We start from the raw sequence: 24,521 nt of genomic DNA on the forward strand, positions 1-24,521 counted from the left end.
ATAGAACTCTTCTACAAGGTGCATGATGCCAGCTTTGGCCTTACTGTTGATCTTAGGCTACCCAGGATGTATCTTCTATTTAAGAATGGTTACAAATTTAGGTCTGAATTATAAGTGAATATGTTCTTTAATTACTTCAAAGAATATGTGTGTGTACACATACACACACACATATATACATCAAAAAATATAAGTTAGGTGCGCCTGGGTGGCTCAGTCAGTTAAGCATCTGCCTTCACCTCAGGTCATGATCTAAGAGTCCTGGGATCGAGCCCGGTGTCGGGCTCACTGCTCAGTAGGGGCCTCCTTCTCCCTCTCCCTCTGCCCCTCCCCTCCACTCATGCTTTCTCTCTCTCTCTCTCTTTCTCAAATAAATAAACAAAATCTTTTTTTAAAAATGTAAGCTAACTTCTCATCCTAGTAGTATTCTACATATTCTTTTCGTTTGCAGAGTAATGGTCCTTGGGAAGATAAAAGGTGACATAATCATAGCTAGTACTTATAAAGAACTCAGTAAGTACAAGACTGTGTTCACAAAACTCTCCAGGGGGTTGTGTTACCATGTGCCCCATTCTGCAGATCAGGGAGCTGAGCCACCATGGGTGAAATGTTGCATTCTGGCTTACAGAGTGCATAAATTGGGGAGCCAGCCAAGTGTCACACTGTTGTGTCAGAGTCCAGGACTAACAATGGCACTGCCACTTACCAGTGCCCCACTAGGATAATCTCAGAATATCCCAGGGTAGCTAAACAAATTTGAGATTCTGGAATGCTGACCTATACTGCATTTTACCCCCTGTAACGTAAATCTCAACATTTGTACAGACCGGGAAAGTAAATAATGTCAGAACAGCCTTAAAGGCCAACTACAGTTGCTTTATAACTCCAGTGTAGTGACAATATCAACTTCCAGCTGCAGTCAAGTAGAGATGAGGATTGTTACACCAAGTCAAAACTTGTTTTTCTTTGCATAGCACTGATCATGTTTATTTTTTTTAATATTTTATTTATTTATTTGACAGAGAGAGAGACAGCAAGAGAGGGAACACAAGCAGGGGGAGTGGGAGAGGGAGAAGCAGGCTTCCCGTGGAGCAGGGAGCCCGATGTGGGGCTCGATCCCAGGACCCTGGGACCATGACCTGAGCCGAAGGCAGACCCTTAACGACTGAGCCACCCAGGTGCCCCAGCACTGATCATGTTTAAGGACAAATTATAAGCCACAGAATTACAGAGTTTTAGAGCAGGAAGTGGTTTCAGGGATTGGTCATCCCTCCCTTCTCATTACAGAGGTGAGGATACTGATCTCTCCTGAGAGGATCTTATCTCAAATCCATGCCATGGCTTCATAGCTGATCTTCCTGCCTCCACTGTTGGCTTTCTTGTGTCCAGTCTTCCTATCATAGCCAAAGGGAACTTTTCGTACGGTTGGATCATTGCACCCGGTTTTCTTTAAACCCCTTCAAATACTCCTCATTACTCTAAGCCTAAGTTCAAGTCCTTAAGTTAAAGCACCAGGCTTTTTTTTTTTTTTTTCTGAAACCTGGTCCCTGATTGTCTGTAGTCTCAACTGCTCCTGCTCGCTGACCTTGAACTCTGGACTCCAGTCACTACCCTATGGTGGTAGAATCAACAGTCTGGCCTCTGAGGCTTTGCACATCCAACTCCTTTGCTTTTGTAGCCCTTTCCCTGGCCTCCTCTGGCTATCTTCACTTTATCCTCCAGAACACAACTTCATCGTTCCTAAAGGAAGATGACTCTAACGTAGAGGTCACGTTTGTTTTGTTTCATTTTTCAAACACCCAATGTAAACAAGCCTGCCAGTATTGCTTCCCAACCCATAACGTATTCAGAGTAATCGTATTTGAGTGTGTCTGGACAAGAAGTGCAATGAGATTTTGCAGCATGGCATCCCCAGTCATAACACAGTAAGGATTCATAGCTGATAAAAAGGGAAACCAACAAGTCAATGAAACAAAGTTTGCTGGGATCATTTCGTGAGAGTATCGTGTTGTTACAACATAATCCAATGATTGATGTACCTAATCATGAAAACTGAGTCAGCAAGAAATGGCAATTATATTTAATGTAGTATGATTAAGGAGGCAGAAAACTGCAATAACTTTCAGAACGATTTTCACTGAAAATGTTTAAAATAAAATGAGTTTTCATGCTTAAAGGAATGAAAATAGTTCATCAGTTCATTTCTGTTAAAGATCCAATTATGTTGGAGTTTGTATCAGATAGAGGCAGTGTGATAACAGATAGTCAGGAGATGTAAATTCTGGTCTAGTAATTGATACTGAGTCAGTGGGTGACTTTGGGTAAGCAAGACATCTGATACCTTTGACTCTTACAGGTAGCGTAATACAGTGGCTAAGAATAGACGCCATGGGCTTAAATTCAATCCTGGCTTCAGGACTTTGAAGCTATGTAGTCTTTAATTATTTTAATTTCTCTAAACCTCAGTTTTTTTGTTTGTAAAATGAAAAGAATAATACATACCTCATAGGAGTACTATGAAAAACTGATGGCGCATTGCGTGACTCAGCAAAGGATATGACGTATGATAACAGCTCAAGTAGCTGCTGTTGTTATAATTATGATGATTATTTACAATGAGGGAAATAGATTAGATGCCTCCAAGGTCTTCTCAAGCTTTGAAATTCTGTGGTTCTATGAACAGCTCATTCCCAAATGATGTCAGATAAATGAGGTTTCACTGTATATTGGGCAAGAAATCAATATGGCCAATTTTCAGTTGTGCACAGTAAGGTAAGGTGAGCAGAGCATGAATTATTCAGAACTTTGGTTACACTCAATATGTTTCTATTTGATCTTGGAATGCATAGAACTTTTTAAAAGAATATTTTCCATCCTTCTTATATTGTGTTTAGTGATTAAAATGAGTTTGGCCTTTCTGTGGTTGCCAAGGAAAAAGAGATGGAAAAACGCTAGGTACTGTGTATATGGTATCTTACTTAATCACTCGCCATTTAAATGAAATCATCCAGCAACTGAGTGGATGACAGAAAAATCAAGCAGGATAATACAGTTGTAGCCATGATAATGGGCATGCCTATGATGGAGAGCCAGCTTCATGAATTTCAGGGGGTTCTTCAGAATTTCAGGGGGCTCAGGTCCATATGGGGTTTTAAACCCCAAGAGTGAAAAACGACTATCAGGTGTTTTTCCCCTGGATATCTTAATTTTCGAAATGGCCTTAGCACAGAAGTGATGTCTAATAGAATTCCCTGTCACAGTGGCTACAGCCCAATGCTTTAAGAGCCTAATTATCAAAACTCATTTATCAGTAAGAATGATTCCCCACCTACCATACACTTTATCATTTAAAGGAGATAGGTATCTTTTTTCCTTCCTCCTCCTCCTTCTTCTCTCCTCCTTCTTCCTCTTCCTCCTCCTCCTCCTCTTCTTCTTCTTTTTCTTCTCCTTCTCCTTCTCCTTCTCCTTCTCCTTCTTCTTCTTCTTCTTCTTCTTCTTCTTCTTCTTCTTCTTCTTCTCCTTCTCCTTCTTCTCCTTCTCCTCCTCCTCCTCCTCTTCTTCTTCTTCTCCTTCTCCTTCTTCTCCTCCACCTCCTCCTTCTTCAATTAACAATCTGTTCAGTGAGACATTTAAACTCTTCAGAGGTAAAAAGCCCCACGAAGAGCAGACAGGACACCAAGAGTCCAGGCTGGACAGCAGAAATGTCACAACCTGGGCCAGAGCACTTGTTGGAGTCCAGGCTTACACTCGCCAACAAGCTGTGTGACTCTGGTAAATTACTAAATCTCTCTGAGCCTTAGTTTCTTCTGTTGTAAACTGGGAATTCACTCTGAAGCTGGTAGAGCTCAGGCTTCAGAGCCGTCACTGGTGTAGGGTGGGTTCACATCTGTTCACACAAAGCAGACAAAGTATCTTAGTTGCAAGGAGCCCAGTCTCTTCTTATTCCAACTGTCCTCCCTTGGCGCAGCCTCCAGCATTTTTGTTGTCTGGCTGAGGGGAAGTGAAGTTGGGGATACAGTAGTTTGGGGTTTAGTGACTGTATTTATGCAACCATTTCTGTAGATTATTAAGTTTTTGCTGGCATCGTGGTCTAGGAATGACTTACAAGTGCACTCCCACAGCCCGTTTTCATAACTACATTCTCATTTGTATTCAAATATTCTTTTTTCTTAAAGAAAACCTGTAAAATGTATTGACTTCAGGCCCTGGAAATCCTGGATCTGCCTCTGAGGATAAGGATACCTATCTTGTACCATTGTTATAAAGATCAATATAGAAGCTTTTCCCCATTTTTGTTCTTTCTCTTCTTTTTCCTTCTCTTTCTTTTCTAAAATCATATAATAATGATAAGAATGATCTAATCCAGGGTTTTTGAGGGGTTTTCCCCCAAGACATTTTCCCTCCTCAAGTAAAGTCATAGGTGAAATCTTGACACATAAAATACAGTAGTAATTGACAGGATTTGTATGAAGCTTAAATCCTCACTGTTTAGGGAACAGTCCTCTCTTTTTTTATATAAGTCTCCAAAGAACCACTGTGAGCCTCAGGATTACATGGGACCCAGTTTGAAAACATGTGATTTAACTCACTCCTTTCTTTTTATCATAGAAAATAACTCCAGAGACACTACACAAACTCCCTTCTTCCCATTCTATGTTCAGCCCACCGTATCTGTCTTCTTTTTCAGGTTTATGACAATAAATAGAATAATGATAATTATCACTTAAAGTTTAGATGTAAAGCTTACTGGGATCAAAGACTTCTATGTAAAAAATTAAACATTGAAAATCCTGGAAAAAAAACTGGGGAGAGTCCCTGTCCAAAAGAGGCTTTGGGGTGACATCTTAACCAAGGCAGGCAATCTAGGACACGTAAAAATACAAAACTTGTGGGTGGTACACGTGCTTAGCTAATGTCACTCTACAAATAATTAATTGGCAAGTAATGTTTGCAGCAATTATGACAGAGACAAAGAGTTCAGATAAATATAAACTGCACAAAGATGATGAATGGGCAGTCCACAGAAGAACATGTCTGCACGGCCAGTAAACTTACGGGAAAAAATTCTAATTCTCCATTGAGAGAAGTGCAAGTAAGTAGCAGTGAGTGACCACTTAGCATCCATCAGAGTGGCAACCAATAGTGATAATACCTACTGATGGGAAGAAGTTAAAAGGATACCTTCCTTCATTTCTAGTAAAAATGGCAATTGTTACAGACTTTCAGAAAGCAATCCTGATATATCTATTGAAATAAAAAAAAACACAAGACCTATTTCCAGGGTCACAGTATGACTTTCATGGGCCTTAGGTACTTTTTACCTGTATGGATTATTTTTCCTGCACTAAATACACACACATAGAAAATATAAAATATACTTTATAACTGTGTTGATGTAAAGATGACTATAATCCAGAATGGATTCATTATTATCCTATTCCTATTCATTTTCTCCTCTAATTTTAAAAGAAATTAAAGATTAAAACATCTGCCAGGTCCTTAAAGCTCTCCTGGGCCCTCAGCACTGTCTGTGCCTTCTGAGCCTCATGACATCAGCACCGACTCCTCACCCAGAAGTCTGTCTACTGCGAATCGGGTGAACTTCAGTGATACTCCCTGCAGTATGGCCAGAGTTGCAAAACCTAGAAACAAAGCGAAGACCTTCAACAGGCAATGTTGAATAAATTGGGTTGTACATTGTATGATACCACCTTAGTAAAATAATCAAAGCCAAGAAGACATGTCTTTGAGTGTGTGACTCGTCTGTTATCTTGCAGCCTCACAAACCTCCCTAAAACTCAGTGGCTTCAAAAAGAATTTTATCTGCCCATGATAACAGTTAGCAGCATGGGATAGGTTCTGTTGGACATTCCTTTTGCTGGTCCCACCAGGGGTAATTCAAGCAGGTGCAACCAAATGGCAGCTCACCTGGGGCTGGTCTGTGCCAGCCTTACTCACAAGTCTCATAGTTAATCCTTCTCTCGGTGGGGCCATGTGTCTCCAGTGAGCTAGCTCAGGTTTCTTCCCATGGAATCAGAAGCGTTCTCAAGGGCAAGAGACGATAAGCCCAAATGGCCAACAATGCTATAGACCTAAGCTCATGTCATGTTTGCTAATGTCTCCTTTAACCAAAGCAAGTCACGTGATCAGATCCAGAATCATTTCGGGGGCAGGGGACAATGCAAGAGCATGAAGGGAGGGAAGTATGACTCACTGGGGGACACAGTCAATCTATTTCATTTTCAAGTTTCAGTACTCATATTTTTCAGTAGTTTATTTTCTCATTGAATTCCCACAGCTTCATTTGGCATTTAAAATCAGTCATACTGCCTCATTCATTAAATTAGATAAACAATAGTAAAACATTTTTTAGCTGTAAAGTAGTGTAAAATACAGTTATGTTTTTATTTGAATTGCAAGGACAATTTTACTCAAAATGACTGAAGTTTGCAAAAGAATTAGTGCTTTCTAATCAGAGCCAGATTTGTTTTTTTGTTGTTGTTTTTTGTTAAACTGAGTCTTGTTTAGCTAAAAACAGTTGGAGAATTTCACACTCCATAGTTTTTCCTCAGCACACATACACACACAGATATTAATTTTAAAAATCTGCTCTTCCTTCAGGAGACTCTACTTTAGTAAAACACACCCTCTTTCCCAAACTATCTTCCAACAATAAGAACAAAATGCACCTTTTTCTTGGGAATAATGATAAGAGTATAAACGGTAAAAGTAGTAAATATAAATATGAAAAACAGTAAAAAATATAATGATGAGATTAGTATAAGCAATTCAGCATAGCTTAAGAGCAGAGATTCTGTAGCTAGAATTCCTGTGTCTCAGTCCTGACTCTGCCTTTCTTTAGGTAAAAAGTCTTGGAATAGTGAACTAATCCTTCTGTGCAGATGGCAGGGACAGAGCACTGAGGACAAGCCTCAGAGAATAGCTCTCTCTAAAGGCCAGGAAAAGAAAAACGACAGTGCAGGACAGTAAAGGAGTGGTCAGCAGGTCAGAGAGACAAGTGTGAGGACACAGAAAGGCGGAGAAGAATAAGTTTCCATGAGGGGATGGGATGGTCAACAGTGACCAAGTCTACTGAAATCACAGAGGAGGAGGACTTAGTCAAAGTCAGCATAGTGATCAGCGGCATTCTCGAAAGGGAGGCAGAAGTGATAACTTTCTGACTTGAGGACGTTCAGGTGTAAGTGCTGAAAAAGAGAAGTTCCCTTAGGTTGGATTGATAAAACAGGTGTAGAGGGCAGCATGCATATTCCCCCCACTCCCATTACCCAAGGTAGAGCAGACAGGTGCTAATTAACAAAGAAGATAGAGCTAATGGGAAAAAAAGAGAAGGAAAATCGAGGAAATAATTCTCTTAAAGTGTCAGAAGACTGGCATGAAGTAACATGGCATTGGAAAGGAGTAGTAAAGAAGCGTCCTTCTCTCCTCTTCCTGGCAAACTCCTCCTCATCCTTTAAGACTCAGCTCCAAGTGACTTCACAAATGAAGCCTTACCAGACTGTCTTAAGTTGTCCAATCCCTTATCTAAAGTGTTTGGGTACTTTGTTTATATCTTTTTTTTAAAAATAACATTCATCCAGTTATATAGTATTTTATTTCTCCACACATCGATGCCATACATTAGACAGCAAATTCCTCAGAGCCAGGATCTATGATTCATTCATTTTACTTATTTCTAGTATAAGGCATAGCACCAGATCTAGTACTACTAATGTAAAAATTAATTAATTAATTAGCAATGGGAAAAGGAAAAGGACCTGTGTAGGTTACACTGAAGGAGTATATACAGTTGTTAACACATTTGGATCAATGTTCTTAGTCTCATTATTGGGACAGAGTGAAAATGAGAGTGATAAGGTTAGAGATGAGAATAGAGGATTGAGTAGATGGAGCAAGAGATAACCATAGCCAGTGTCTATAAGATCTAAGCTAGTGATCAATAGGGTTGTTGAGCTTTGCTGTAGAGACCTATTAAAATGAGAAAGCATGAGTTTGTAGCACACGCCTACTTGGTTTTATAAGTTTTTGCCCCTCATCTTAGTCTTCTGTAACCTAAAAGCAATAATGAAGAAAATACTAGTAGAGCTTCTCCAGACTGAGTCATGAAAAAACAGTCAATTTTATGTTTTGTGGAGTGAAGGTCACAGAGTATCAAGTATGGACATTAATATCACCAAGGAATATGGCAGTCATGAGGATATAGAGACAAAGAGTTGTGGTTTTGTGACCAGCATTGCCAAGTTTGGGATTATTGTTTTCTTTAAAGTAGTGCTTTGGAGCTAAAACCAAGAATGAGAAGACTCAAACAAAAGGCAGAAATGGGGTGGATGTGGGTAAGAGAGTAGAAAGGAAAAAATAAATGTAGATTTACTTTGATCTCCAAAATTTTCTTGAAGGACTTGTCAAGTAAAGAAATATAAGCTATTGGTTTATTAACAAGAAATCAAAATTTTTTCTTTTTTTTCCCTTCTAAATTACCCTTTTCCCTTGAGACTTGGACAGGTGAAAGAATCCATTAGAGGATGATAATGAGTAACATCTCATACAGAAATTGCACTCATGGAAAGATCATGACATAATATTAGCATGCAGAATATCAGAATATCTGTTTTTAAACGCACACTCTACCACCACCATTTGCTCTGTGCCAATTATGAGACAATAGCTCCTCCGGGATATAATGTAGTTTACTCAGGGCATTCATTCAAACTAAAAAAAAAAAAAAACTCCGAAGAGACAGAGAACATGTGAGGTTAATATTCACGTGTTAATGAGGACCTAGGTATTGTGCAGCTTACATTGTGCTAATTAAAAATAATTGCATGGTCTTAGAATTAGGGAGCTTTTACAGGGCGGGGAGGTCTCAAGGCCACTGCTGCCCCTCTGGATTTCCAGCTTGGTTGTGCACAAATAGTTACCTTAACAGGAATAATGAGATTCTGGGAAAACTAGGTTCTCCAACCAAATTCATTAGAGCCTGATTGAGATCAGAAAATCAGTTTCATTGTTTCAATGAGAAATATCTCATTCCAGTAGATAAACTTATTTTTGAAAGACACATTAAGATCAGAAGGTGACTTAGTGATTATAAGGCATCAGCATAAGGAAGGTCCCAGAGATCATCCTATTCTGAATGTCACCAATTCACATATGCCCCAGGCCCCTTTCAGGGGCTAAGAACAGCTATTTATCATTTTGTGGTACATCCACATTTTCCATTAAAAGACTTTATTAAGTGAAGAGTAGGGTCTCCAGTAAACCAAACTCCCTTGTTAGCATCCTGGTCTTGATCTGTAGTAAGTATATGGTCCCTCCACTATAAGAGAGCAGGAAAGTGAGGACATTCATAAACTATCAATACCCAAAATGTCATGTTACAGCATTTACTAGCAAATGAGCTATAAAATTATTTTATGCTTCTTTTCAGTTTTATATCAAATCATTAGAAGTGAACTTTTCCCTTTCTGGGCAATCAGGAAAAGACTACTTATGATGTTCCAAAGATAACCTTTATGTACATGTTCATTTTTGACTTGTGATTAATTTTCTAACATGTTTCATCCTTGGCCACTTCTAGAGATCCATCTGCTTTAGAAGGTAATAACAGGAAGGATATATGCCAGATATACTTACACACCTATCTCAAATTACGAAGTGTAGAAAGGGTCAAGGAGAGCCTTCCTCAGCTCATCAGCATCAGCAAAGCTCTGGAGAACTGTTGCTTTGTACTATTCAGAGCACCCAGAATAAGACCTTACACATATGAGCCAAAAATAATTGTTTTATCTGGAAGATATTTCTCTCTTAAAATTAAAGTAGTAAAACATGGTGGAGAGACCTCCACATCATCTCTAAGTTGGAAAAACTCCAATTTGGCCAAGTCACTTGGCACCTATGTGTCTGTATTGGTTTCCCAGGACTGCTGTAACAAAGAACCACAAACAAGGTGGCTTACCAGAAATGTATGGCCTTACAGTTTCAGAGGCTAGAAATCCAAAATCAAGGTATCTGCAGGGTTGATTCCTTCTGAGGCCTGTAAGGGAGAATCTGTTCCATACTTCTCTAATAGCTTCTTTCTGGTGGCCTCAGATGTTCTTTCACTTGCAGTTGACATTCTTCCTGTGTCTTTATATTGTCTTCCCTTGTAGGTATCTGTTTCTGTGTCCAAATGGCCCCTTTCTGTAAGTCAAGTTGGATTAGGCCTACTGTAGTGATCTCATCTCAACTTAATTATCTTTAACACCTTATTTCCAAATAAGGTCACCATCCCAGGTACTGGGGACTAGAACTTCAACATCTTTTGTGGGGGATATATTTAAACCCATAGCAACATCCTTTTTAAATCACCAGTGTTTATGTGAAAATAGAAGCCATGGTATGGAATCACTGATCTGTGCTTTCTTCTCCATTCCCAGGTACCTTAGTGTTTTAATCACGTGTGTGTATGTCTTAACCACTACTTAGTATGGTATTCAAGATCTTATTGTCATAAATGGAAGATAATATACACTTAAGAGCTGTGGAAAGTTCTTAAAGGGGAAATCTTAATATATTTAATAACAAAATATATTTATACATCAAAAACTACATATTCAAAGCTGTAAGAAAAACAGGGAAGACAAATATGAAAGAACACAGATTTTAGTCATTTATAGTATAGCCAGTATAAATTAATAGAAAAATGATGACAATAAATGGGCATCACTCATAACTGTACGCCCCACAAAAGACTTGAAAGATCTCTCCAATGTACATTTGAAAATACATTTTCCAAATATTAATAAAAAATACAAATAAAGTAATGGAAAGTGATTTTCTTTTTTTGCCATATAAGAAACTGTTTTTTCTTTTTGTTTTATTTTAAATCAGAGTCTAGCCAGGGCTGGTGAAGTTGCATTCACAGGCAAAGTTGTTGCTTTTAGATTCTCAAGAATCTAAGATTGACCATCAGAATTTAGAGCTCACTTCATGGTGGCATAGAGGTAGTAATGAGTACCTGACAACAGCTCATAGAATATGGCCATTGTGTATTCTGGATTGTGTGCAGTTACATTAACTTTTCACACCATTGAAGGAGGTCTACACGGAGGTAAGAAGAGGGGCCTGGCATTCAAAAGGAGAACGAAATACAGGCTCACCCAAATTTGCTCCCGGGGGCAAGAAAACAAGGTGTTATCTTTTTCTTTTATATTATTTGCTCCTTTTCCAAAATTCATCAAAAAGTGTTAAGTTCTTTTGATAATTAGAAATATCCACATTTTTTTAAAAAAATGAATCTATCTCACACATCCTAACAAAAACTCCCTCACGAATTTAGCGATCTCCACCAATTTTTATTGTATTTTGGCTTTTATGTTCAAATTCCTACAATGATGTGGTCACCACCCAATTCCACTAAATAGTTCCTTTCCCTATAATTTGGTTCTATAAATACCACTGCCCTGAAATATTTAAAAAGTCACTCAAATCGGCTCCCTAAATGTATTGCCATTTTGTTGTTGTTGTATTCTGGCCCTCTTTCTGTTCGCATATTTTGCAGCAATTCAGACTCCTGAGAGTGCTTCTCCTTGGGTGGAGTTCCTCCTTTATATTCTGTCCCCGCGCTGACCGTTCCTTAACTGTGCTTCCTCTCCTAGAACATGAAACCGGTTGCACAGCTTGGCTCTTCAACCTTTGGTTCGCCCCTCTGCCTGCGAGTTGACCATCCTTCTGATGTCTCATGCCACATCAGCACATGAGCAGGGGGAGCGTTTTTCCTCGCCCTTGGTTGGGGCTAGGGGGGCAGAGCATGCACGTGTTGTTTGGTGTTCTACTGATGGTTGTAAGCCCAGGGCCATATGGATTTTTAAAGTTCAGTACCAACCTTTGACTTTATGCCTCCATCTTTTATTATTCTGCTTAATACTTCTTTTGTTAACAATACTAGGAACACATTTGATGCTTAATAACATCTGTTCATTAAGTAGTGCAGTCCAATTTTTATATAGTTGTGATAAGCAGAATAATGCTCCCCCAGTTGTCCTTGCCCTCATCTGTGGAACCTGTAAATATGTTACCATCTATGGCAAAGGGACTTTATGATCAAGTGAGGGCCCGTCACATGAGAGTATCCTGGATGATCTGGGTGGTGATCATCGGGCTCCTTAAAACAGAGCAAGAGATGTGACAGGGAAATCAGGGAATCGGAACAATGGCGTGTGGGCTCCTTAAAACATGTGATCATAGGGCTCCTTAGAGCAAGAGATGTGACAGGGAAATCAGGGAATCGGAACAATGGAGTGTGGGAAGAACTGGCTTTGAAGATGGAGACATGGCACAAGGACAATGAGCAGGGAATGAGGTGGAGTCTAGAAGCTGAGCCAGGTGAGCAAATGGATTTTTGCCCAGAGTTTTCAGAAGGAGCACAGCCCTACAGACACCTTGAATTTAGCCCAGTGAAACCCACCTCAAACTTCTAACCTCCAGAACTGTAAGGTAATAAGTTCGTGTTGTTTCAGTGCATAAGGCTTGGTTATTTACAGGAGCCCTGTGAACCTAACACAGTGGTCCTTTGTCATTTTTCCCTGTACCTAGTGTGATGTCACACAGACGACACTCGTCATTTAACGAAAATGAAGAACAGACTTAGGATTCCCCATCTTTTGGAGTTTTACATGCTATGAAATTCAATCTGATGTGTTCAATAGTAGTATTTCTGAACATCTGAGATTTATTTACGAATATGTACAATAATACGAGACCTTTTATTTGGTACTAGAAGTCTCAGCAGAGAAAAATTACTTTTCCAATAAATCAATGAACTTGATGAGTCTGTTTATTTCCCCATCAGCCCAATTGCCTCTCTGTTCTTCAGCAGGGGACTAGCAAAACTCCGTCACCAATGATGGCTCGCACACTTCTTCACTGGCTGCCGCCTTAGCCCTTGGGCACTGTCATCTCCTCAGGTTTAATGCACACAAATTGTGCAAGCCAGCTATGCCTCCCTCCACTGGGCCCAGAGCTAACTGGCTGAGGCATGCAGGGGAAATGCTTCGGTTAGCTCATTCTCTGCATTAAAATGTCAATATACTCAATGCTTTTTAGTTTACAAAGTGCGTGTGATTTCATTTAATCATCACGATAACTTAGTTGAAGGAGATAGTGTTGCCTTCGCTTCACAGCTAAGAAAATGAAAAGTTAAGGGGAGTTTCCACGTTTAAATGACAGAAAGGAGATTTGAATGAAAATCTCTTAATTCCTTACTCAGTTATAAAACTAATGCAATTTCATTATATCCAGGTGTCCTTGCCATTTTACCTCCTTGCCATTATTCCAGATATGTATTTCTCAAGTGTATTTTTAATCGTAATATAACTTATGCACATTATAAAGTAATATGGAAAACACAGAAAAGTACGACGTTTTAAATCATCCATAATCTTACTGCTCAAAGATAACCACTGTTACTGTGTGGGTGCATTCATCCAAGTATATTTCTTTCCACGTGTATTTTTATTTAGGGTTTTGTATCCCAATCCCTTTTCGTTATTTTGAGTGAAGTGAAGTGGCAGTCCGGACTTATTTTATTTAAAATTTCACTCTATTGCCTTTTGGTGTCCTACCTTTTTCCTACTTATATCTAAATATAAATAATTAGCCCGCCCTTCTGGAGTTAGCTTTGTTCCAGGATTAGATCCGTGCCTCTCAAACCACAGTCAGGACCAGCAGCTGCAGCATCACTTGGGAGCTTGTTAGAACTGCACATTCTCTGCTGAATCAGAATCTCTGGGTGAGGCCCAGGAATCTTAACAGGCTTGTCTTAACAAGCTCTCCAGGTGGTTTTCACACATGATACCGTTTGGACTGAAATACTTGGGTTCCCATTTGTGTTGATGAGGCAAAAGCAGCGAGTAGGCCTGTCATGAGTGAAAGTCAAGCAGAATAACTGTCCCACTTTGAAGAAAAAAAAAGGAGAGCTTCTTATATACCCAGATCTCCCTCGTCTACAAGCCGTCAGCCCTTGCTCTTGTCAGTTACTTGAGTTAGGGTCTGTAGCCCTCTCTAGGGTGTTTATATGCTTGCTTAGACATGCAGCAGTTACCTACACTTCTTATCGTCAGATCATGCTTTCGTCAGTTCTGACGGGCTCTCCTTAAACACCTACCATGTTTGGGGCGCCTGGGTGGCACTTCTGTTAAGCGTCGGACCCTTGGTTTCAGCTCAGGTCGTGATCATGGGATCCTGAGATAGGGTCCTGAGCTTGGGCCTCACGTCAGGCTCCCTGCTCAGTGTAGAGTTTGCTTAAAGACCCTTGCTGTCTCTCCATCTTACCTCCCCTCCCTGTGCTTTCTCTCTCAAATAAATAAATAAAATCTTAAAAAAAAAATCTACCATGTTAGATTATATGGAGTAGAAAAGAAAAATAGATATTCTAGACCCTCCCCTCAAGATAACTCACAGTCTTGTTAGGAAATAAAATTTTCATGTATGAAATTCAATCAACAACAGTCAATCAAATCCTCAACTGACTATAATCGGGTATTAAGTACATGAGAGGAGCAGTGAGTGCCCTGGGCTGTACAGAAAGATGAGTATATTGACTAGGGACTGTCTCTTTAAGAAAGGAGGACTGTGAGGAGGACCTAATTAATAATTACTACATTAATCATAAAAATTCCACCTATTAAATGTTTACCATGTCCCAGATACAGTAGTTTAGCAATGAATGTTGTTATGTCCTCCAGTTCTCATTACTACATTGTAAATAGCTGATACCTATTCTCCGGACAAGGCTAAAGGAGATGAGGCAACTTTGCCAGTGTTACATAATAGTACTTTGTGGAGTCAGAATTTCACCCCAAGTCTGTTGGATTACAGAACCCTGTTTCTTAGCACTCCTGCCTTAATAGTTAACTCTTGTAGAGAAGGTTAATAGATTAAGAGGTTTGTAGTGTATTGCAGATAAAGGTGACCCCAGAAAAGGGGCCTGACCAGTGTGCAAGTTTATGTGGGCAAGTAACCCAAACCAGGAAACATCTGTTAGGATTATGGAAGGTCTTGTATGCATAGATGGTGATCTGGGATATAATATCATGGATACTGAAAAATCATTACATATTTTTTAACATAATGAAAGTAACGTTTTAGGACTAGACTAACATTGGCTGAAAAGCATAATTTGGTGAGAAGTGAAGAGGTATTTGAATAGGAGAGCCAATTCATAGTATGATTGTGGTAAACCAGATACTGGATAATAAGGAAAATGGGGTGTTTGCAGGGGGGAAAGAGAATGACTAATGATTAAATATTTTAAAAAGAAAAATGAAAGCTCTTAAAGACAGATTGCCCAAAGGGACTAAAAGGAAAACTTTAGAATTTTAACTTGACATTCTGGATCATTTTGAGCTACACACAAAAATTGCAATTATCTGGAGAGAGGTTGCAAAAAATTAGTAAGGCGGTTAGAAATTGTGAGTTAAGGTCATTCTGTACTCTCTTTCTTCCTAACTACCTATACCCACCTGGTCTCCATCCCCAGTTGATTTTAAAAACACATGAATCAGTCCCATCTACTTCATCCTTCCTCATACTCTCATATGGAAATAGTCATCCTTCACCTGGCCTATGGCAATGACAGCCTGTGTGTGCTCATGAATTTCTGAATCACTTCCCTAAAATCTATTGTTTTTCTATAGGAGTTTTCTTTCTAAAACCTACATCTAATTATAGCATCTTCCTGCTTAGAGTTTAAAAATCTTCCCCCCTGCCCTTTATTGCAGTATATTACTTGGCATAGCATTCAGAATTGGAGCAGCCATAGCTTATTATCCAAATAAGAGACTTGGGAGATTGAAATCGGGCATATTAATCATCACACTTGGACAAAAGACACATGAGCTCTGCCTAGCTTTCCATCTGCATCCCCTTCCAGAGCACCTTATGCATGAGTAATACCAAAATAATTAGTGAACAAACCCTACTGGTCCTTTATCTGTGGTGCTCACATCTGTATTTGCGTTGCCTAATCCCCTGCTCAGCACATCGTAGGTACTCAGTATTTGCAGAAGGAAGGGAGGAAAAGAGGATTAAGTAAAACAAAGAATTTGAGAATTGTTTTAGCCTAGTATGTTGTTGTTGACATGAAATTGAATTTGAGGTCTAACCTCTTTGGAGAGAGAGGAAACCATGGGCAGCCAAATGGAGACACAGAGAACATGGAAGCGGAAGGTGGAAAAGAGAGGTCCCAGAATCTGACCTGCCGTTAATGAACCACAGGTTGCAGTGTGAATTCCAATGCTGTTTACCAAAAGACTAGATTATGTGTGCATCCGATGATAGCTCTTTACCAGAAATAGTTCTCGGTTTTGTAAAGTGGATCTTTCAAAGTTATCATAAATATCACTGTGGAGCTGTTTTTAAGTCTTCCCAGTAGTATTCTAGAAGTTGTAACAACAGAGGAGATATGCAAATGTCTATTTTGTACTTCGGAAACCAGATGCAGTCTCTGTGAGAAAAGAGAATGTGTCAGGAGCATGGGAACAAATAGAAAAAGAATGGAAAAGAACCTATAATTTAATTACATTGATGGCAGCCTTCTACACAAACTAGATGGGATGTAATTAAAATACCTGTAACAAAATGAAGCAGGGACATTCTTTCCTTTTTCCTAAATAAAGGAAGATTAGAAATCTCATGCTATTTGAGGGAAATGTATAATATCTATGCAAAAAAAAAGTGGGGGGGATGCTTGTGTGTATGTGTGTGTGTGTATGTGTGTGTGTGTGAGAGAGAGAGAGAGAGAGAGAGAGATTTTTCTCTTAGTTGATAGCCCAACAAAACAGCCAATACTTACGTCCTTTCAAAATAAAGTCCCTTACAATAAGGAGATGGTATCTATAAATAACTACAGATTAAATATTACTTCAATGATCTAAGCCCTATTGCAACAAACATTACATTTATTTTACAATGTATTGATAGTTTTAGACCTTTCCCCACCTATAAAGCCATAGCAGGAATTTGTTCTCTTTGTTAGGTCAGAAATACTTATAGAGTAAGAACCAAATCATGAATTTCAATGTAGAGAAAAAGAACACTCGCTCTAACAGGAGGATATACTGCTCAGCAGCGCTGGCCAGTAGTGGATGTGGCTGGGGCACCCATCTGGGGAGCCATTTGCTCTGCACTGTGCTCATGTAGGCTGTTCTGTTCTAGCGATCTATGAGCCTTCCTGTGAAGCATACAAACACCTGGGCCAGACGTCAAATTACTACTGGATAGATCCTGATGGCAGTGGACCTCTGGGGCCTCTGAAAGTCTACTGCAACATGACAGGTAACTATGCCATATTTATGTTTCATGGACATTTCTTTTCTCTATGTTGAACATGAACAGTACCACTCAAGTTTCTTCTGCGCCATGTTCTTGTCACAACATGTAATAAGCTAAATATTGTTGGATTTGTTCAGGAAAATGGTGAAATGTATTTCTGAAGCAATAAAATCTTCTAACCTGTTCTTTTTAAAGTCTACCTTCTGACTTGAACATTTTAAAATATGAATATGTAGGGGAAAAACCCAGAAAGTGAAATTGAGGGGGAAGTCCACAGAAAGAGCTGTGGCCCACAGAGCAGCCTCCACCAGTAACCTAGACTGAAGAACTTAGTATCACTGCTCGACTGTCCATGCTGCCCATGTCAGGGGAAGCTTCTGGACCCCTCCGGATCTTCCCCGGGCCCTGTAGTTAACAGAAGGAGGCTTTCTTTCTTTTTTTTTTTTTTTTAATTTTTTATTGTTACGTTAATCACCATACATTACATCATTAGTTTTTGATGAAGTGTTCCATGATTCATTGTTTGTGCATAACACCCAGTGCTCCATGCAGAACGTGCCCTCTTTAATACCCATCACCAGGCTAACCCATCCTCCCACCCCCCTACCCTCTAGAACCCTCAGTTTGTTTTTAAGAGTCCATCGTCTCTCATGGTTCGTCTCCCCCTCCGATTTGCCCCCTTTCATTCTTCCCCTCCTGCTATCTTCTTCTTTTTTTTTTTCTTAACATATATTGCATTATTTGTTTCAGAGGTACAGATCTGTGATTCAACAGTCTTGCACAATTCACAGTGCTCACCATAGCACATACCCTCCCCAATGTCTATCAGCCAGCCACCCCATCCCTCCCACCACCCCCCACTCCAGCAACCCTCAGTTTGTTTCCTGAGATTAAGAACTCATATCAGTGAGGTCATATGATACATGTCTTTCTCTGATTGACTTATTTCGCTCAGCGTAACACCCTCCAGTTCCATCCACGTCATGGCAAATGGCAAGATCTCATTCCTTTTGATGGCTGCATAATATTCCATTGTGTATATATACCACATCTTCTTTATCCATTCATCTGTTGGTGGACATCTTGGCTCTTTCCACAGTTTGGCTATTGTGGACATTGCTGCTATAAACATCGGGGTGCACGTACCCAGAAGGAGGCTTTCTGTGGATGGAAATTCCATTCTGGCAGTACCCACAGTTTTCATGATATGTATCTGGAATTTTCTACATCAGAAGAGAACCTGGTTTTTCTTCACTTCCATATTAAATTTCGGGGTTATGAAATGAAATTGTGGGTTCTTATAAACTCCCACAATGTGTAAAATATACAGATCTCTAAGAGCAGATTTTCCATCAGACACTTAGTAATGTCTTATCCTCCAAAGTAGAAGAGTGTGAGGCGTGTACTATTCACTGGCTCCAGGAGAGGATCAGCATTTGATGGAAACTCCTGAAGTATTTGATTAGAACAGTAATGACGCTACTTAGGATGATTACTGCATGATCTGTCTACTTTGTGTCAGGTACCATGATAAATTCTTAGACTACTTGGGTTTGCATCCTAGCTCCATCAGTCACCAGGCATATAATCATGGGCACCTTAGATTAACTTTATTAAACCCAATAAGCCTCAGTATGTTTATCTATGAATGGATTAATAATAATATCTACAGCATAGCTTTCTTATGTAAATGAAATAAAATAATATACATATGGTTCTTCCCATATTGTCTGACACATGGTAAACTTTCAGTAAATGTTACCCGGGAGTAACGTATTATTTTTTTTAAAGGATTAGACAGCTAAATACCTTGCTTATATTATTTAGGTAAGATTCAAACACAAATCGGTTGGGGGGCTAGTGGTTCTTAAATCAGGCAATGCTTTGGAATTATTTATGGAGTTTTTTGTTTTTGCTTTTGTTTTCCATACATACTAATTGTCTCTATGCTGAAGACTTTGATTCAGCAGTTCATTGGTTCACAACCCTCCAGGGAACTTCATGGGTGTGATCTGAAACCAGCCCCTGTACTCAGAGGGCAGGGAGAGACCCAAGAAAGAGACAGGCCCCTCCAGGTTGGTAGGTGGCAGTTTTAATAAGCACAGGGAACTTATATATGAGGCTTGTCTTGCTGGCAGCATAATCTTAACAGTATATAAAGAGGCCTCACTTGGGTTCAGTTACATACACCATACAGGCGTCCTCAACACCACACCACCACCACAAGTCTGTGTCCTTGGAGCAGTCTCCAGGAGAGAAAAAGGCAAGTGGAACCCCATTCCAAGGACAGGGGAAGGATGAGAAACCTTGGAGTGCCTGGGTTCAGCTCACAGGTCAATCGGCAGTCATGTCTTTCCAGTGACATTCCCAGACATAGGTGCAAAGTGGAAATAGGATTGTGCTGCTCGAAGGGAGAACCCTGAAGAGCATTGTGCGTAAACAGACCCTGTGGAGAACTTCCAGCAACATCAGGAAGCTATGCATGGCCTAGAACAGAAGGGGGAATGATGAGGACAGGAATATAGTATGGAAGGCATGTAGAGAAAATGGTAACATGGGAGCTATCCTCCCAAAAATATCCTTCCATGCCAAGAACTCTAAGTGTGTCCCAGAGAAGAAACCCGCTTACCAGAAAGCTTGATCTAAGAGTTTATTGATTGTTGGACTTGCCAGTGCGCTCAGGTACTTTCTTGTTGATCTTCATTTTAATCTTAGTTGAACTAAAATATAATCTGTGAGAACTTGATTTAATCTATAAGAATCTTGAATTTTTTCTCCTAATATATAAAAAATATGATTATATATTTTTTAAAGATTTTATTTATTTGACAGAGAGAGACAGCAAGAGAGGGAACACAACCAGGGGGAGTGGGAGAGGGAGAAGCAGGCTTCCCGCTAAGCAGGGAGCCCGATGTGGGGCTCGATCCCAGGACCCTGGGATCATGACCTGAACCGAAGGCAGATGCTTAATGACTGAGCCACCCAGGTGCCCCAAAATATGATTATATTTTAAGCCAATACTCTAAGTGCAGTCTGGACAGTGAAGAGTACAGTACCACTTTCTGAAGGTAGAATATGCTTCTTTTATCATTCAAGATAGTTATGAACACCAGTGTGTCAGGGACACTGAAGGCCAGCAGGCATTCTTTGGCCTTTTACCACCCATCAACCCTTCCTTCATCTGGAAAGAACATGAACTTGACATCATAGGATAGTATGGTACCACATAGCTTCGTTTGGGCTGTTGCAGTTCCAAGAGATAGATGTTGAAGAAGGGGAAGGAATGACAGCATGAACAATTCTATGAAGTCTTGATATATCTATCACTGTATGTCATGAGAAAGTGTATATACACCTTACTTTATGACTTTTCTAGTAAAGAATAGATCTGTCCCACTTCTCAGTGGCCCAGATGTAATTGGGTATTATCACTGTTGAATATATCACATATTTTAAAAATGGGAGCAAGCGGGTACCTGGGTGGCTCAGTCGTTAAGCGTCTGCCTTCAGCTCAGGTCATGATCCCAGGGTCCTGGGATCGAGTCCCACATTGGGCTCCCTGCTCGGCAAGAAGCCTGCTTCTCCCTCTCCCTCTCCCCCTGCTTGTGTTCCTGCTCTTGCTGTCTCTCTCTCTGTCAAATAAATAAATAAAATCTTTAAAAAATAAATAAATAAATAAATAAATAAATAAATAAATAAATAAATATGGGAGCAAGACATCTTCTCTGGGGAAGAAGCAAAGTCTTGGCATTGATCAGCCTTTTTTTCTTTCTTCCTACAGGTGGGGTGGGATGGGGGAGAACTTTAAACTTGTACAGACATAGTGAAAAATTTAAGGGAAGGAACCTCCCTGACAGGTAATATCTGATGTAGATTTAGGTAGAAACTAAAGACACTGTTGAAAATTACTTCTGATTCAGATCTTTTCTTTGGAATCCTAAACTTTCAATTCAGTTACTAATTTAAAAGATAAAACAAAAGAAATGAAAACACAATTAATTTAGGGCCTGACAAGAAGAAGGGAGTCTCCCTTGATTTTTGGACAAGAAGTTCCTCCAAATAATCATGACCACACTACTGTCAACTGATGTCTCCAAGTTTTGTTTGTTTAACATTATCAAATAAGTAACATATCCCTTATCCTCACTATGTTTCATATTGAATCATAAGGGAGGACTTGACGTGTATCCCTTTTAGAATATTTTATTGTTCATTTCGGTCCACAATTTTAACCTGTTGATATCTTTTGGTCATCTCAGCCGTTTTTTTGTTTGGTTTTTTTTTTTACATTCTCAATTTCTTCTTCATAATGCCTCTTGCAAATCATCCTTATTTTCATCCCCAATTCCCAACAATAGTTTCTTTAAAAACTCAACATGCACCTACTACATGACTCTGCAGTCGCACCGCCCGGCATTTACTCCAGGGGAATGAAGACAGAGTTGCACAGAAACCTGTATGCAGATAAGCATTGCAGACTTATTGGTAATAGCCAAAAACTGGAAGGGACCCAGATGCCCTTCGACAGGTGAATGGTTAGACGGACTTAGTACATCCATACCATGGAATACTCTTCGACAATAAAAAAGAATGAACCATTGATCCAGTGTAGCATAAATAAATAAATCTCCAGAGAATTATGCTGAGTGAAAAAAATCCAATCTCAAAAGATTACATACCATCTGATTTTGTTTATATAACATTCTTGAAAAGACAACATTATGGAAATGGAGAGCAGATTAATGGCTGCTGGTGTTAAGGAGGGATGGGGGTGGGAGCGAAGTGGGCATAGTGATAGAAGGGCAACATGAGGAACTCTTGTGATGACCGAAGTGTTTAGGGTCCTAACTGTACCAGCAGCAATATCCTGATTGTGATGCTGTCCTATAGTTTTGCATGGTGGCACCATTGGGGGAAGTGAATGAAGGGTATAAGAGACCTCTCTGTATTATCTATCACAACTGCATGTTTCATCTACATTACCGCAAGGAAAATTTTTAATTAAAAATATATAATATACACCAAAAAAATTCCCAAAGATTGTGAATTTTTTCAGTCTTTATAGAAAAGAAAATAACGTTTAAGCATACCTCTAGGATCCTTTTTTCCAGGTATTTTTTTATTTATATATCCACTATGCATCAGGAACTGTGCCATGTGAGAATAAGGGGATATGCTAAATGCCTTCACAACTAATAATAAAACACATGTTAAAAAAGCAAACAAATAAATAAGAGGAGAGAGTTTAAGCAGGAGAATGAAAGGGTCTTGTTTAATACTACCATGGGGGTGGGGGGCATGAGTGGCAGAGTGGAAACACCGAGACCAGTTCTGGAGTTTTTGTCAAAGTCCAGGGAAGCATCGTCTCCTCCTTGAACTAGAGTGGTGACAGTTTAAGTGATGAGACAGAGATGCATTTTAGATCTGTTCTGAAGTTAGAATTGTCAGGATGGATGACAGATTGGGTGAGGATGGCTAAAGACAGTTATCAAGAATAACTCCCAAATATATGGATTGAATAACTGGGTGAATTACAGTGCCATTGGGAGATGTGGAAAATTAAGGGAAGAACAGATTTTGAGAAAACTCAAGAAGTCAGTTTTGGCATAGTTAAATGTGAGGTGCTATATATCATCTAAATTGAGATGCCAGTTTTGCAATTGGATAAGACCTCAAAAAGGATATGTGGGTTAGAGATAGAAATGTGCTAATTGTTAGCATATGAATATATGAGAAGTGATAATATCACTTAGGGGGTGATGTAAACAGGGAAAAGGCATGTTGGGAATGAGCCTTCAGGAACTCAGTAGAGATCAGGTCTCTGGGGATGAAATGATGTATCAGCGTGTGTAGGAGGAGGATATAATTGAGAGTAAGTGGAGGAAGAATGTCTAAGAGCATTTGGGGAAGACTGGGTCATCCATATGGATGTGGAAGTGACTGCTTGGGTCCTAGAGAATAATAAAACCTTTTGAGGATGGAGAGTGACTTCAAATCAATGCAAATGTCTGTAACGAATGAGGCGAAGCACCCAAGTATGGCAAGTGCCAACAAGCAGGATGCGGGGAACAGGATGTGTCTGGAAGTGACCAACCTCATGAAGGGCCTGTGTAGACAACTTTAGGAAACCATAGAATAGGCAGCTACCCTAGACTCAGGGACCAGCAAAATCTCCCACAAAAACAACAGACTCATGATCCGAGTCTTGAAGAACAGGTGGGTGTTGTGGGGCCTGGAAAACAGGAGAAGGAGAAATAGACCAACATGAAATGCTTTGTATGGCATGCGGAGTGGTTCAAACATGGTCCTGAGGGAGAAGCAAGCTCGTGGTGATACTGTATTTTTAAAGCATGACTTTGGCAGTTGTGAATGGGATTCTCCAGAGGAGACCCAGACCTAGAACAGGGACACAAGGGAGAAAAAGCCCTGTTGCGATCCAGGCGTCAAAACTGAGATGTAAGGTGGTGGCAGTCAGGTAAAGGAGGGGATCGAGTTCATGGATATTTAGAAAGTGGAGGTGGCCAGGCTGTGGCTGGTAAGATGAAAGCTGGAAAAGATTGCCGGGTGTCTGCCGTGGGTACCTGCATGAGGTGGAGCACAGGAGGCCAAGGGCAGATTAGTGAAGGGGCGTGTCCTTCACCCACCTGGGCCAGGGGCCCCCTTGCAGGTACTGCACGGATTCCCCCTGGGGCTTTGAGTGCCTCAGTTAATCTCTGTGTCTGGGCTTCCAGTTTCCTGGTACATGAACTGTAGGAGTTGGAATGGGAAGATCTCTACACTCTCTCCCACTCTAAAAAAAAGAAAAAAGAAAAAATTCCATTATTATCATGGAACAAGAAAGAAAAATATCACAGTATACCTGCAGTCAAATAATCTAGAGACAGAATCCTCTTATCTCAAATAAGCTTGAATTTACTCATTTCTTGGCCAAGTTTGACATGAATTGGCACTCTTCATTTTTTTATCACGAGGCAGGTCTCCTACGCTGCAATTCTTCTTTTGACTATCTGCAGTTCAGGGCTACATTGCTTGGAAATTAGGGGGTGCCCTAAATGACAGAGCATCCCAAGTACTGTGGAGGTGGTACTGAGCAGAGAATGTATTCACTGAATCCCCTGTGGAAGAATACATCATTCGCAAGCCAAAGCCAGGTTTTCTTTTTCAAGTCTTAGGGCACAAAAATGTACTCATTG

At 39.9% G+C, this 24,521-nt stretch overlaps 1 protein-coding gene across 1 annotated transcript in view; it reads left to right on the top strand.

Annotated features, from left to right (window-relative positions):
• The window catches only part of CNTNAP2 (contactin associated protein 2), a 1,879,707-nt gene that overhangs the window by 1,199,591 nt on the left and 655,595 nt on the right, over window positions 1-24,521 (top strand). The window contains exon 12 of the mRNA XM_078059689.1: window positions 17,212-17,331. Coding sequence (XP_077915815.1) covers window positions 17,212-17,331 — 120 coding nt within the window. The remainder of the gene's footprint in view (window positions 1-17,211; window positions 17,332-24,521) is intronic.

This window comes from Halichoerus grypus, chromosome 12 (assembly GCF_964656455.1).
Source record: "Halichoerus grypus chromosome 12, mHalGry1.hap1.1, whole genome shotgun sequence".
NCBI lineage: Eukaryota > Metazoa > Chordata > Mammalia > Carnivora > Phocidae > Halichoerus > Halichoerus grypus.